The sequence below is a fragment of the Pelophylax lessonae genome (assembly GCF_965119305.1).
Source record: "Pelophylax lessonae genome assembly, chromosome: 13".
NCBI classification, from domain to species: Eukaryota; Metazoa; Chordata; class Amphibia; order Anura; family Ranidae; genus Pelophylax; species Pelophylax lessonae.
This window is the reverse complement of record NC_138780.1, coordinates 24,482,453-24,499,024: the sequence shown is the minus strand read 5'-3', so window position 1 is coordinate 24,499,024 and position 16,572 is coordinate 24,482,453. Positions and strand designations below refer to the sequence as shown.

The window sequence follows — 16,572 nt, the reverse complement described above, 5'->3', positions numbered from 1 at the left end:
TCATTGTGTGATGGGAGCCACATTATATCCTTAAATGATGTAACCCTCATTTTGGTTTACTGTGATGTGTTTGTAAAGTTTTCCGAAAGAGGACATCTGCGAGGGCCCATCCATGTGAATGTTTTACTTGTTAAGTGTTGTCTGTTGTGCCAAAAAGTCAATATACAGATTAAAAAAAAAAAAAAAGGTTGTTTCTTTCTACAAGAACAAGGTAAATGTAAATTTAATCATTAGGGGAAATACTTTAAGAGGAGGAGAAAGAAGTTTAGGGGTAAAGTTGGGTAATGCCCGAAGATCGCTGTAAAGCGCACAGAGAATTTTTCTGAAGGGTTTGATTATTTTAAGCGCAACAGCAAGATAGAAGTGTTCTAAATACTGTTAATTACTTTATTATATCCTGCTATACTTTTATTTTATTAAATTACAAGTGTTGCCCGTTCACCCCCCCCCCCCCCCCCCATAGAAAGGGCGGCTGTGCAGGAGATGACAGGGAGCTGACATCAAGACAGATTCAGGTACTCATGTTTAGTTGTATCTAAAAATGCAGTAAACTGAACTATTTTTATTACATTTTTTTTAAATTAAGTTTTACTTATGAGATTAAACTGTTCTCTTCCTTGTTTTTGCTGTTCTTCTCAGTCATAAAAGGGAGGGGTAAAATGCAAAAAGGAGAAGAGGAAAACTATTGCACCAGTTGACTCATTTGTCTACTCCATTGCATAAAAGTACACTGACAACTTATGAAATGCTATTGTACATCTAGGAGCTACATGTTGCTAGATAACACAAACATGCTCCAACTAAAGTAATTTGCTTTTCAAGTAGTCATATTTATAGGGGCAAATGCATTTAAGTCATATTGGAGGTCTAAGTTGTTATCTATTACAAATTACTGTAATTAGATTTAAGTTCATTGCATCCCTTCTGCAACAGATTTCCATGTGTCCCCATGTCCACTGCTCATGTAGCACTGCCCCCTTGAGGACTGCTGGATTTTCACATTTTTGTGTCCCTCCTGGGTTACTGTTAGCAACTTTGGCATTCAAGTCTATCACTTTACTTCTTGGCTCAGTCAATAATTAGTCCAGGGGTATGTAGTTGTTTTGTGTTTTATTTATAAGTTAGGAATAGGAGAAGGGAATAGTGGGATACTCCAGATTAACTATGCACAAGACGTTGGAGGACATCTATCTCTTGATACAGCCAGGCTGCTGATCCACCTTGCTACTTAGGTGGATTTAGGGTTAAGTCTCTTTCCAGATGACTTGATGAACTAAAGTTATTTTCAGGACACTCTCCTAGTATCCTCTTTCTTGATCACTGACACCCGTCCACTGACTATTCTACTCCGGGGTGGCCCCCCTCAGGTCAGGCCCCTAGACATGATCCCCTGAACTCACGATACTGTTTTTCTAGGGTCTCCAGTGTCTCCCCCTCAGTCAGCTTTCCTGGACCTCTGGGTTCAGCTCTGTTCCTCTGGTCCTCAGGACGACCTCCTGATTCCATGTGCCACTGCTACAGAGGAGGAGGCAGCCGCCACCCTCCCTCCAGGACTCTGCCCTCCAGCCAAAGACCGCCAGCACATGTGCTCCTGGCTTTTATACAGTATTCCAAAATGCACCAAGACAGCCTGTCTCTGCCAGTCACCAGGACTGTATCAAAGCCTATGTATCCATTAATCAGGTTTCCTCCCACTGTCCAACATGCCTCCCAATTGGACCAGTGTGAAACACACTAGACACAATGAATTACATACCGAGCACTCTGACCAGACCTCACTAACAGATCCTGCTCCCTGATAGATTTGCTTGCTACTCCTCTGATAGGCAGACAGAGCCAAAAACTATACTCTCTCACTAGCACCTACCTAGGAGGGTGCTACACTCACATCATGCACCACACTCATTACATGTTTGGAAACAGTGGGATCTGGTAAGTAGCTGCCCCCCCCCCCTCCCCTGTCACACACAAGGGTGGATTCCAACATAGCACTCCCTTTGGTTATCTGCAGAGGTCCCTTTGGATTCATATTTTGTCTATCTGCCCTAAATCTACTTAAAGCTGGTAAGCGGTGAATTCACCAGGTGATGGGATTTTCACGTCACGTTCGTTGATTTGCAGCAGCACTTGTTTTTCTCACGGCCACCAGTGATTATTTTTGGAATTTACATGAACACTGGACTTCATTTGCCCATTCATCTAGTTAGCTTTTTTCTGGTGGAGTTGTTCACGGAAAACACATTATATTGATTTGCAAGAGAAACCAGAGACTTTGTTCACTCACATTTTCATTTGTTTTAAATTGTTTCAAATTGTTTGTACACTATTTTGTATGCATGATTGACATTGTTCATTTTATTGCAATATAGTAGCGCACCAGACTTTTTTACACTATTTCATTTGTACACCTTTGGTAGCAGCACACTCACATTTATCAGCGCACTTTTTCATTTATATACATGGACCCTAGAGTGACACTACAGGTGGCAAACACTTCATGTTTTGTGGTACAAATGGCTCTGCCAGCTGGGGCGTGGCCTGAAGCTGCATGAGATAGGATGTGTCTGAGCTGAGCTCTCCGGGCTATCTTATCCTTTCTACTATCCTGATACTCCTTTGCTGAGTTATCACACCCGATATACCACTACCAGTAACCCGAAGTTGTCTGCCGTTATGTCCCCCCTCGCAAGGCTTCAGAGTCGGTTGCTAAACTTGACAAATTCCGACGACAGGACGGAGAAGTACAGGCCAAAAATGGCAGCTCCCTCCCAGGTACCTCGTGTCCGCAGGCTGCGGGGAACACAGAGATCCTGGATGGGATCTCTGCTTGCCAAGCTACACTTACTTCTAAGCTGGAAGAGGGGAAAATAGACATCTCACTGATCCATCAGGACTTCCAGAAGCTGTGGGACCGTGTGGGGGAAATAGAGCAGCACATAAGCCACGTGGAGGATGTTGTCCCTGCTCTCCAGGACTCGGCTGACGAGCAAGCCGCCACATCACCCAGTTACAGCAGAAACAGGATGACTTGGAAAATCGTATGCAGCGCAATAACTTACACTTTGTTGGTCTGCCGGAGGACTCAGAGGGTAGTTGTCCTGCAACTTTTCTGGAGGAATTGCTCATCTCTACCTACGGGCGAGCTGCCTACTCACAGGCTTTTGTGGTGCAGCGCGCACACTGCATGCCGGATAAGAAATCGCCTCTGGGAGCCCCCCCCCCCCCCCCCGAGAGTGTTCATAGCCAAGTTTCTTAACTTTAAAGATCGGGAAGCCATTCTCCATTTAACGAGAGAAAAGGGCAATATCCCCCTGCACACCCACAATATTATGGTGTTTCCCGACTTCTCGGCGGAAACAAATGGCTCTGCCATGTTGAACATTATAAGATTTTTGAAAAATGTTACACTGAAGCAAACTTTATATTTCTACTATTGATTCTCACTCACAAGTCAATAATGCATTTGAGAATTAGCCATACATACCATATCAGCAAGATGGTTCATTCCAACTGTGAATGAGTGAACCCCTAATTCATATTCCAGGTTATGTAGCGTGACAAACTTCAAGTTCTTTTCCCAAATCATTCTCCTTGTCAGGTCTTCTCTCTAGAAAATGTACAATACAAACATTGATGTATGATAGGTGTGTGCATACATAGATATGTTAAACCATTAATAGGTCCCAACACACATCTGAATTATTCAGTTGTAAGCAAAAGTAGCCAATTGATTGTAAACCAAACTATATATATTGACAATAAAAGCAGCATTAAACCCAAAAGCAAACATTTGTTTTTTTTGCAGCTTATCAATTCTTAGATGTGATGGCTGCATTTTTTTCCTTTTTTTAGACTTTATTTTATTTTCATCTGGTGATTCTAGCCAGCAAATCTGTTATTTTCTAATAATAGCCTTATGTAGTATGCATGGAGCAGAAATAAAAATGTTGATATCAGCTTCTAGGAGCTTAAAAAATGCTAGCGTGCATGGAGCCTTATCCCAAAGGGGAAAGAAAGTTTGCTGTAAGTGCTTATAAAGTGGGAGCTGGAGTTTGGCTTCAATTTACATAGTTACATAGTAGTTAAGGTTGAATAAAGATAATAGTCCATACAGTTCAACCTGTGTAGGTGTGTGTGTGTGTCAGTTTCCAAGAGTCTTTTAAAAATATCAATACTCCCCCCTGACACCACCAATTGTGGAAGAGAGTTCCACATTCTTACCGCCCTGACAGTAAAAAAACCCCTGCTCAGCTTAAGGTTAAATTGCCTTTTCTCCATTCTCTTTGTGTGGCCCAGTGTCCTCTTACACACTCGAGTGAAATGTTTTTTTTGTATGCTGGGATCACCATTGAGGTATTTGTAAATACTATTAGTAATCGACTGATTATCAGCAAAGCAAAATTTATCGAGGGCCGATATGCACTTTCCCCGATATATCAGAAATGGCCACCAAGGTGGCCGATATTAGCGATATTTCAGGAAAGTGCTTGTACCAGAGTGATGCCTGCAGCTAGAGTCATCACCCCGGTACCGGCGTCCATAGCCGAGGGTCGGCTGTCTTGTAATGACAACCAAAGCGGCTGAGAAGCTGCTCGGCTGTCATTACAAGGAGCAGGGGGGGGGTGTCCCCTCACCCTCCCGCCGCCTTCCGCGGCTCGCCTGGGTCTCCTGTCCCACCGGGAGACCCGGGCAACCAGCCTGCACGGCCGCCGAAGACAGGATCAAAGCCGCATTCCAGTCATGACATCACTTCCGGGTACTCTGTGCCAAATTCAAAACTATGACAGCTTTGAAACAGCCAAACTTGGAGTTTTGAATGCTTTTAAGTGCAGAGAAGGGGTTTGGGGTCTTTTAGACCCCCAGATTCCTCCACAAGAGTACCTGTCAATTGATAAAAAAAAAAATGTTTTTAAATGTACGAAAATATCGGCCAATATTGGCCGATACCGATATGCAATGGCCAAAATATCGGTACCGGCAACGAAAAACCGATATCAGTCGATCACTAATCGCTATCATGTCCACTCTCAAGCGTCTCTTCTCCAGCGAGAATACATTTAGTGCTTGAAGTCGCTCCTCATAAGTCCTAGTCCAATCCCCTTATTAATTTGGTTGTCCTTCTTTGGACTCTCTCCAGCTCCAACACATCCCTTCTGAAGACTGGGGGCCAGAACTTCACAGAATACTCCCAATTTATCAGTGGTTCTAAATGTGCTAATACAGTTAACACTACCCCCCAGAATGAAAATGCCACTGTCTGCTGTGCCTCCTGTTCTCATTTCTCCAGATTTGTGTCTCACTAAAACAAGAGGTGTGCTACTGGCCACATCACCAGGTGAAAACAGAGGGAGACAAAAACCAAAGGAAAGAAAACTGACGCAGCCACCACATCTAATGAGTGGTAAGTTGCAATATATTACATTTTTGGGTTTATTTATCGCTTTAGAATTGATTCATGTTTCTGGCAGATAAGCAGTAAATCAGATCTTCTTATGTTTTATCTGATCCATACCTCATGGTCATATTTCTTATTGTGGGTGACTTTCCATAGTGTCCAGTGGTTGTCCAGTGCTGGGTCTATAGACGATGCTACAGTGGCAGCCAACAAGATACACACCAGAGACTTCATTCTGTAAAGAAGAAACAAGAGGCATATGTATGATTTTGCACTTTTCTTATATATTTACTATGGATCTAAACATTAGCAGAGGATGCTAAATCAATGAAAGCCGTGATGTACAAAATAAAGTATTGAAACCAATAGTCATAATGTTTCAGTAACTTTCCAAAAGTTAGATTACAGACTAAAGAAAGATCCAGAGGCGTAACTAAAACCTTCAGGGGCCCAGTGCAAAAAAAAAAGAAAAAAAATCACGAGGGCCCCCCCTGAGCCCGGGGGCCCTTTCCTCCCTTAACATGTTGCCAACTCCAGATGACTTTATTTTTACCTATGGAGCATATTTTTTACTGCACATCATTGCCCACAGAGTGCCCCCTTACAACCTTCAGAGTGCCCCCTTACATCTTCCAGAGTGCACCCTCAGTACCTCCACAGTGCCCCCTTACATCCTCCAGTGTGCCCCCTTACATCCTTCTGCAGAGTGCCCCGTTAGTACTTCTGATTTTGCCTTCCACACTGCCACCGCCAGACCCGCCACCTGCCGCCCAAGTAGTAGCAGCAGTTCCGAACATACACTACAGCACAGCACAGATCCACGTACCCTGGGGTTCCGTCAGGGGAGCATCGGGGACTACTATGGTTAATGAGATTTCTATTTGGAAGGATGCTTGGCTGTCCTACAATAGGTAATAGGCCCTCTCAAAACTGACCAACTCTTTAACCATCTTTGATATCAATTCCCTTCTAATAAGCATAGGTCGTTAGTATATGACCTATACCAGGGATCCTCAAACTACAGCCCTCTAGCTGTTGCGGAACTACACATCCCATGAGGCATTGTAAAACTCTTAACATTCACAGACATGACTAGGCATGATGGGAATTGTAGTTCCTGAACAACTGGAGGGCCATAGTTTGAAGCCCAATTACCCTTTTTTCTCTTAAACATATCTTACTATTAGTAAACATTGGGAGGCACAGTTTAATCAGGAGACATCATCTGGTCTACAGACTAACCTGTTTAGTCGGCATTGGCTGTCTTACCCTGAACTGTAGTTTATGCAAACTCTAGCAATCAGCTAGGGATTTTTTTCCCTTGCCCCGATGATTCTACTATGGATTCTGCTTTGGGGTATGTTTTGAAGAACTATGTCGCGAAATATGTCAAGCTTGGATTTTGTTTCCTAATAACTGTGAAATCATATTTGTACATTCTACCTTTGGGGTTCTTCTATCTTGCCCCCTAAGGGTTAGATACATGTGTTCTGGTTTTAGGGTATTGGTATGTTTTGTCTTATGTCTTTTTATCTCCATGAGGATATGTGTTTTTGTATAGTTGTATATATTGTATATTGAGATCTTCAATATTTTCAACATTTCTAATCAATAAAATTATGAAATTATTTTATCAGTGCCTATAAAGTCCATGGTGTTCCAGTCTTTGTATAGTTAAATTTTTTGGGATGTGGCACGGATTTACCATGCTATGTACACTCGGCAGTGGCTTAATGCTGTCAGCCTGCAATAGGAAGTACTAGCGGTTGCTTATTTTGCTGAGAAGGGTTACCCTCCCATTTAATACTGTATGCATTGTTTTTGGCCCAATGCCTTTTTGCAAAGCCAGCAGTCATTTTTTTACGCAAAGAAAGAGAAAAGCGACTCTAAGCGCAGTATTTTAATAAAATGATTCCGACTAGTGACGAGTGAAGACTCGCATATTAGCTTAACAATAAAGGCTCATCTAGGGAGGCAAGCCTGGTGACAGGTGTCCTGCGAGTGTGTTCCTCTGGGTCCCAGATTTGAGCTGCCGAGTCCTTGGAGTTGGAGCCTCACGCATGCTCTGAAACGCGTTGTGGCATCCCCTTGTCCTCTGGTGACGGCACATGCTGAACGACGTTGCGCTCTCAGCTGGTCCACCACGAGAAATACCTGAAAGACGACGGTTAAATCTGGGACCCCAAGGCAAACGCTCGCAGGACACCTGTCACCAGGCTTGTCGCCCTATAGGAGCCTTTACTGTTCAGCCAATATGCGAGTCTTCACTCGTCCACTTTTCTGAATCATTTTATTCAAATACTGCACTTAGAGGCACTTTTCTCTTTTTTTTTTGCATTTCTATTAGCAGAGCTGGCCTCACTCTTGAGAAGAGCTGTTTCTGCCCTTAGTGCCTATTGCGGATCAGACTATAAAATTTACAGGTGTACTCACCTTAGTCATGGACCTTAAATCTATGGACTTATGGACTGTGTTCTACATCCCCCTGTTGACACTAAACCTTGTGCGTGAACATTAACCCTTTCTTCTTCTAGCAGTCATCTGTTAGGTTGTCTGTAAGATTGGCATTTTGACCACCACTATAAGGGGGGCATTCTTCCTACTGACCACCAATGTAAGGGGCATTCTTCCCACTAACCACCAATTTGTGGATCATTCATCTCACTGACATCCAATGTAGGGGCACTCTTCTCACTAGCCCTCAATGTAGGGGCATTCTTCCCACTAACTACCAATTTAAGGAGCATTCTTCCCACTGACTACCAATGTATGGAGCATTCTTCCCACTGACTACCAATGTAAGGAGCATTCTTCCCACTGACCACCAATGTAAGGAACATTCTTCCCACTGGCCACCAATGTAAGGAGCATTCTTCCCACTGGCCATCAATGTAAGGAACATTCTTCCCACTGGCCATCAATGTAAGGAGCATTCTTCCCACTGACCATCAATGTAAGGAGCATTCTTCCCACTGGCCATCAATGTAAGGAACATTCTTCCCACAGACCACCAATGTAAGGAGCATTCTTCCCACTGTCCGCCAATGTAAGGAGCATTCTTCCCACAGACCACCAATGTAAGGAGCATTCTTCCCACTGTCCGCCAATGTAAGGAGCATTTTTCCCACTGACCGCCAATGTAAGGAACATTATGCAGTTCAGTTTTGGGCACCAGTTCACAAAAAGGATATTGGGGAACTAGAGAAAGTGCAGAGAAGGGCAACTAAACTGATAAGAGGGATGGAGGGGCTTAGCTATGAGGAAAGATTAGAGGAACCAAATATATTCTCTCTTGAGAAGAGGAGATTAAGGGGGGATATGATCAACATGTATAAATACATAAGGGGTCCATATTGTGAACTTGGTGTTGAGTTATTCACTTTAAGGTCACCACAGAGGACAAGGGGGCACTCTTTATGTCTGGAGGAAAGGAGATTTAATCTCCAAATACAGAAATGCTTCTTCACAGTAAGAGCTGTGAAAATGTGCAATAGACTTTTTTGCTGTTTTTTTTTTTTTTGCCTTCCTCTGGATCAACTATGTATGGTAAGGTATGGGATTGTGTATATATGATTGTAATTTTTTTATTTTTTTATTTGTTGAACTAGATGGACTTATGACTTTTTTCAACCAGACTAACTATGTAACTATGTACGGAGCATTGACCCCCGATCCATTAATTTTAAAAGGTGTTTACCTGGGACCTGAATTATTATTTTTTTTTAAAGGAGTAAAAAGGCTGAGAAAGGATGCTTTAAAGTAAGTTTCTTTTTCTCCAGCTGATGATATTATACATAGGGAAGCAAATGCTGCCCCCACATTTCCTGAAATGTTTTACCAAAAGCAGAAGTACATCTGCAGTGACAAAATGTATGAAAAAAAATCACTGATGTGCGTAAAAAACAAATACTATTTTTATAAAAGTGAGCCTAAACTCCTAGCCTAGCTGTTTGTTTGTCTGTATCCATGTGCGAAGTGAATTTAATAGGAGCGATTTTATATTTATCAACCAGCTACTGCACTTGCAGTGTTTTAATGAGAAAAATGGCAGGGTATGCATCCCCATTTTTATTTATGGATTGCCTTTATATTTGATAGTCATTTCTTTTTCATGTGTGCGCTATTCTCTGTAAATATCCCTTTAAGTGTGATTTCCCTTTGGGAGTATCTCACCAAAAAATAACATTTTTGTTGCAGGCGATTCCCAATATCTGACTTGTATCTTAGTGCAGGCCTCTGGGAAAATCAGTGAGCCAATCACACAAGCAGGAAATGACATTTCTGGGGGCGTTCTGTAAACCATCTGTGTACAGAACGCCTCTAAGTTGCCATATTGCATTTTACAGAGGATACAGTGCTGCAGATTGCAAATGAAAGGTCATTTCTAATAACATTTAATTACAACATGTGTAGTAATTGTATATGCTAGATCAATTTGTTTTAATTTGCTATTTTTTTTCTACAAAAATGGAGTTACCCTTTAAACACTTCCCCCGGGTCGCCGTCATATGGCGTTGTGGACTTGTAGTGGTGATATCTGGATTATGCCTGCAGCTGCAGATCATCCAGATATTTTTGTTTTCAGCCGGCAATTCCCTGCACCGTAAAAACAATCATAGCAGCTGTTTTGCTGCTGAATTGTTTTTACAGACGGCAGGAGGGATGCCCCCCCCCCCCTCCCGCTGCCCTCCGGTGCATCTCCAGTCTGGCCGGTGCAAACGGCGAGCCGGAGAATGAACCCGCCGGCGGTGGAAGTTCACCATAGAGCTGACCGAGGATCAGATGATCCCTGATCATCTCTATGACTCTCAGAGGCTGGAAGCGACATCATGATGTCACTTCCGGCTCTGGCAGATGTAAACACTGCCGTTTTTTTTTTTAATGGAAAGCCTAAAATAGATTTTTTTTTTATCTCAGGCTTTCCAGCATTGAGGAGAGATCTAAGGGATTTTTTTTTTTTTCGTTATCATTTGTTTTATTTTATTTTTTAAATTTTTTACTTTTTGATCACTTTTATTTTTATTACAAGAAATGTAAACTTTCCTTGTAATAGGAATAGAGCATGACAGGCCCTCTTTTTGGAGAGATCTGGGGTCTATAAGTCCCCACATCTGTGTAGTGATGTAGATGTAGTTTTCCAAAGCAAGAGTGCAGCAGCAATAGCTTCTGGCTTTGAGATTGTCCCTCACTATTGAACATCCATACAAAGCTGGACAGGGCAGTAGGGAGAATAGATGAGTCACTGCTCTGGTCATACAGTTGGAAATAGTAAATACGAAGGGGGGTCCTAAAACTGGACAGTGCAAATCTGGTGCAGCTCTTTATCGAAATCAATCAGCTTCCAGGTTTAAAAAGAGAAGTACAGGCAAAGATCTTTGGCTGTACCTCTCCTGTGCATCACAGGAGTGCAGTTCGTTCTGCACTCCTGTGACCCGTTATCAGCTGACAGTGGGCTGAAACCTGGTGTCGGCTGACATCAGAGAGCCAGCCCAGGCTCGGGAAAGATTGCGACCTTATGGTCGGGATTCAACCAGCAGGGTGGACCAGTGTTCTGCCGAAAACTCCAACTCACCAAAATCTCCAACCACCTCACTTCCGGTGACTCTGCAGCAGCAATAATTGGAGATTTTGACGTGTTGGCTGTTTTCACAGAACACCGGCAGCGTATACACTACGGCACACAATATAATGAGTGGATATTGTTAGTCCACCCACTAGTAACCAACAACATGGCTGCCTCCAAGGCGGCGACAACTTTTTCCCTCCTTACCCAGTGTTCTGTCAAAACAGCCAACTCGTCGTCTACCGTACTGTATACGCTGCTGGTGTTCTGTCAAAACACCAATTCATCAAAATCTCCAGTTATTGCTGCTGAGTGGTTGGAGTAAGTGAGGTGGTTCGAAAAGGTGGTGAAATGGAGTTTTCGGCAGAACACCCGCACCTGGCTCAGCTTCTCAGCAATCCTTTGAGAGCCTGAGCCAGCCGCCCCCACCCCCTCCACAGCCCAGCACTCCAGTGAGCACTGGAGGGACAGAGCAGAGAGCCAGTGACTGACAGTTTCCGGCTCTCTATGAGAACTGAAAAATCAGCAGTGTTTGATCGCTCAGTGCTCATCGTTAGAGACGGCGGGGGACAGATGCAGCTAAGCATTGATGCTGCTTCCACTTAGGTAAGTATGATTTTCTCTTTTAATCGAACAAGGTGAAGTTCGATTATTAGTAAATCTGTTCCGAAATATCTATACAGTATACAGTATTTCATATTTACCCAACAACTGAATTTACAAAATAAATACATTTTACAAATATTTTCAAAAACATGTTTTCAAAAAGTTGCCAACTATGGTGTTTCAGGGTCATCACTTCACCTACATCACATAGTCCAGCCTACTGTCAGCAATTACCCTTCATGTTAAATTCTAGCAAGCTTTATGGATACACTCAAGTCAGTTTAGATCTTTCTTTGATTTATGCAGTGTATGTTGTCACCATGACAGGAAGTAAAGAAATATAACAGGGTCTCATACAGCAATCGAAACCCAACAGAGGATCTAGGCTTCCCCTGCTCTTTCGGAAGCAAAAAAAATAGAGCTTTGGCTGAGATTACACTTATTTTCCTATCTCAGAGCTGAAGTTATTTCACAAGAAAGTCCTAACTCTGCAACTCAGATAATAAGACAGATATTTCTCAACTTCCTCATAAAATACACAGACAGCTAGTGCAACGCAACCATTAGCGCTGTTGTTTGTCACAGCATAATGATGTTGTTGTGACCCCCAAACCAAGGGTGTACGGTATACTATGTGGTCCTCACTTATCATCATGAATGATGATGCCATCACACAATAGTCTTTAGTTTTGCCTTTTCCTAAATTCGTACTCATCTCCCCCCACTCCTGCTATGTTTTTTTCCCCACTTACCTTCATAGCACATACCCTCCACACAGCAAACACAGCGCTGTCCCGCTGTGATCTACTGTTGCCACACAGTATTGGGTACTGCCTCCTCATCGTGGTCCTTTTCAGCAGGCTGCCACATCTGGGTGTAGGCTGCTAGCTCCACACCTGCTCCCTGGCTTGCCCTCCAGACCACCCCTTTGCCTCTATATATGCCGATCCTGCAGCCTCCTAGGAGGAAATGTAATGTAAGTTTCCCAGGAGGCTGCGGGACCAGGCCTAGGCCAGAATAGTGGAGGAGGGAGGTATTAAAAAATAATGAAATAGGAAGAAAAAAACTAACATCCAAATTTTCAGGACAAGCTTTCATGGTGGTACCCCCTTCTTCAAGGTCCAAGTAGTACTAATACACAAAGTTTTATTGGATTGTTAATAAGTCAATTTCTGAGGGAAACACACACACACACACAAGACATACACAGCAGTGGTAATTAAACTTGGATAGTTAGTAAGATAAGGCAGGAAAAGGGCTATGGATTATGGATTGGTGGGGGGGAAGAGTCACAGAGGTGAGAGTGGTCATAAAACTGTTGGATAGATTTTCTAAATCACTATCCAACAGTTTTATGACCAATCTCAGCTCTGTGACTCCCCTCCCCCCCCCCCCCCGCCCCATCCCCAGTCCATAGCCCTCTCCCTGCCTTATCTCTTATCTCACTAAAGCCTGGTACACTGCCAGGGTGCTATTCAGAATAAACATAAGCATGTGCTAAAATAGAGACAGAAGAATAAAAATGTGCAGGAACTAAGGAAAAGACCTGGCATAGCTGCCAGTACTTTACATGGCCGTGCTCATTTTTGCAGAAATGCACGCACTCAATGTTCATGCACACCTATTGCCTTAACTGGTGCCAAACGCCCTATATAAGGTCAATGGCTGAATTTAGATTTTGCTGGATGATCTTCAGCTACCAGTACCCCTTACTCCTGTGTTTCCTGTATTCTGTGAATTACCTGTTACTGACCCAGCTTACCTCTGGACTTCCCTGCTGCCTGATCCCTGGTTTTGACCCTAGCTTTCTCTAAGGACTCTACTTCTCTTGCTCTACTATGCATTACCCTGGTTTGCCCTTGATTACCCTTCTGCCTACTCCCTGGCTTGCCTTCCTGTATATGACTTTGGCTCCCATCCTGACTACGCCTCTTCAGTCCGGTCCTGTCAGCCTGTTCCTGCCTCTTCCTCAGGTACCATCTTGTCTGTGGTCGCTGCTCTGGTTCCACTACACAGCTGGGGCTATGGGGGTCCTGCCAACTGTCCTGACAGACCAGCTGACAGCTATCCAGTTCCACTGTGCTGCAAGCAGCTTCCAGCAGATCTACCTAAATGGCACCTGTGCTTCTTTGAGCCTAGCACTCTCTGTTCACACCTTCAGGGGTGCTTGGTACTTAGCCCTCTCGTCAAATCAGCCTCAGACCAGGTACATGGCACACACTAGCAGTTTTGTCCTTAAAAAACTGAAGAGCTCAGGAAATGCTTATAAGGTCATATACCGCTGGTACTATACTCTTGCTCTGCTGGCTCGCATAATCCCCCAATACCTGTCGACTTGCTTCCGCAGGTCTACCAAACTGGGGACATTGGCTCATATTTGGTGGTACTGCCCTATGAGGACTAGACTTTGGATCTGGGTTTACGCACTATTGTGAACATTATTTCACTAAGTTGTAAAGAGGAACCCCTGTGAAGCCCTCCTTTTTAAGCCTATCAAATCCTTGTTATGGGCAGAGTACAAACTCACAACACACTTCTTTCTTGCAACTAAGCTTACTATAACAAGGGCCTGGAAAACCCCTGCTTTCAGCTTCAAAGCAGTTAAACATTGCATGAAGAATGTTATGGTCAATGAGAAAATAACATCTATACTGTCTGATTCTCATGACCAGTTTCTGCGTGTTTGGCAGCCCTATGTCTATCCTTCGTGCGTTGACCATACGTTAATGATGTTATGACATTTTTCAGGTGCATTGTCCTCTGAGACCACTCATAGTTACATAGTAATTGAGTTTGAATAAAGACAATAGTCCTTACAGTTCAACCTGTGTAGGTGTGTGTGGACGTAATCATCTCTCAAGAGTCTTTTGAAAGCCACCATACTTCCCGCAGAAACCACCTCTTGTGGTAGAGAATTCCACAATCCTGTAGCCCGAACAGTAAAGAACCCCCTGCGTTGCCTGAGGTTAAAACTCTTCTCCTCTAATCGAATTGTATGCCCTCGAGTCCTCATGCAATCCTTTCGACTGAATAGCTTTTTTTCTATGCTGAGATCACCATTGAGGTATTTATAAATTGCTATCATGCCCCCTCTCAGGCATCTCTTCTCCAAGGAGAATAAATCAATCGATTGCAGACGCTCTTCATAATTAAGGTCCTCCAATCCCCTAATTAGTTTAGTTGCCCTTCTCTGGACTCTCTCCAGCTCCAACACATCCCTCCTGAGGACTGGCAACCAGAACTGGACAGAATACTCCAGATGTGGTCGGACCAGAGTTTTATAAAGTGGAAGGATTATAGTTTTATTTCTGGACTACATCCCTTTCTTTATGCCTGCTAATATTCTGCCGGCTTTGGCAGCTGCAGCTTGACATTGCATGCTATTGCTTAGTCTATCCTCTACCAAGACTCCCAGATCTTTCTCCATTTTTGATTCCCCCAAAGGTTCCCCCCTTAAAGTGTATTGTGCTTTTATGTTTTTAGTCCCCAAGTGAAAAACCTTACACTTCTCCACATTAAACCTCATTTGCCATGTCATTGCCCACTCTGTTATTTTGTCCGGGTCATTCTGTAGGATATCTGCTTCATGCTGTGCAGTTATTGCCCTGCCCAATTTTGTGTCATCTGCAAAAACTGATATAGAACTACTGATCCTGTCCTCAATGCTGTTTATGAATTAATTAAACAGTGTTGGTCCCAGGATCAACCACTCCTTTTACCTCTTTCCTTTTCTCTTCCCACTTTAACTTTCGCCACTATTCCTTTCTTTTTTTGTCCTGTATCTTTAAGGGTCCATGTACACGGGACGTTGTTAAAAGTCCCTTTGAATGCTGGAATTTTTAGGACGTTTGAAACGTCCGTTCGGTCGCGTTTGTACCCGCGTTTAGCGGGCGTTTGCGGGCGTTTGCGTTTAGAACCATTCCTAGAGGTCAAAAAAATTATTCCCCTTTAAAATGGAAAAAACGCGAACGCCAAACGCGGGTCATCGCGGTCGGACTCGTTCGGTCGTTTTTGCCGGGAAACACACGTTCGAACGCAAATAATTGCGTTCTAAAAAAAGTCCCTGAACGCAACTGCCCGCAAACGACCTGGTGTACATGGACAGATAAGATAAAATGTAGATGGGTTCAGGGGCTTCTAAAAAAAACGCCCAACTGCTCCTAAACGGCCATTTCCAGCGTCCCGTGTACATGGAGCTTAACCCTCTCTTATTTATCTAGGGAGGTATTCTTCATCCTATACATTTTCTGTTACCTTAGTTGACTGACATTCCACTAGTTCAATAACGAGAACATGTAGATCAGAGGCCTTCCCCACGGTTCCTGAGGTTCTGCCTTCCTAGATTCTCTCATTGTTTTTTTGTGACTGTCTATAGCTATGTTTTACCTTTCAGGAACATTTGAGCATTGCATTTATAAAGTGGATCGGTTTAATTATTTCATGTTTTACTTATTGTAACTTTCTTTTATCCTACTGTATTTTGGAGCTATTCTCCGAGTTATGTTTTGCACTCTGGATAACTGCCTCAATCAGTTGGTTTTGTATGTTTTTACAATTTGTTAATAAAAACCTTTATAAAAGGAAAACGAAAGAACTTGAAAGGAGCCACTGTACCAGCAATTCGATATTAGTACAGCGATCTCCCCCACTGAGCTATTGAGTTCTGATCCCCCTCCATCAGAACACACCAGTCAGTGCTCTCAGCCATTGGCTGAAAGCGCTGATTGGATTCCGATCGACAGACCTTTTTCGGTTATGCCCCTTTGACAGAAGCTGAACGTTCAGCCAGCTTCTGCCAGACCAGCTGCCATATACAGAGGCCGAATGTCAGCTGATTTCTATTGAACCAGCCGATACCACCCGATATTGGCCCATAAGTACGGGGCTTAACTATCCAAATTTATTTACTATTGCTGTGTATGTTTGTTTGTGTGTGTTTGTGTTTTTTATGTATTAGTACTGATTGGACCTTGAACAAGGGGGTAGCACCCCAAAAGCTTTTCCTGAA

At 43.3% G+C, this 16,572-nt stretch overlaps 1 protein-coding gene across 4 annotated transcripts in view; it reads right to left on the bottom strand.

The window, feature by feature from the left end:
* The window catches only part of LOC309569621 (cathepsin S-like), a 59,165-nt gene that overhangs the window by 28,164 nt on the left and 14,429 nt on the right, over positions 1 to 16,572 (bottom strand). For all 4 annotated transcript variants that reach the window (XM_082275513.1, XM_082275512.1, XM_082275514.1 and 1 more), the window contains exons 2-3: positions 5,513 to 5,630; positions 3,485 to 3,607 (exon numbers count right to left, since the gene is read on the bottom strand). In XM_082275513.1, coding sequence (XP_082131639.1) covers positions 3,485 to 3,607; positions 5,513 to 5,629 — 240 coding nt within the window. In that variant the 5' untranslated portion in view covers position 5,630. The remainder of the gene's footprint in view (positions 1 to 3,484; positions 3,608 to 5,512; positions 5,631 to 16,572) is intronic.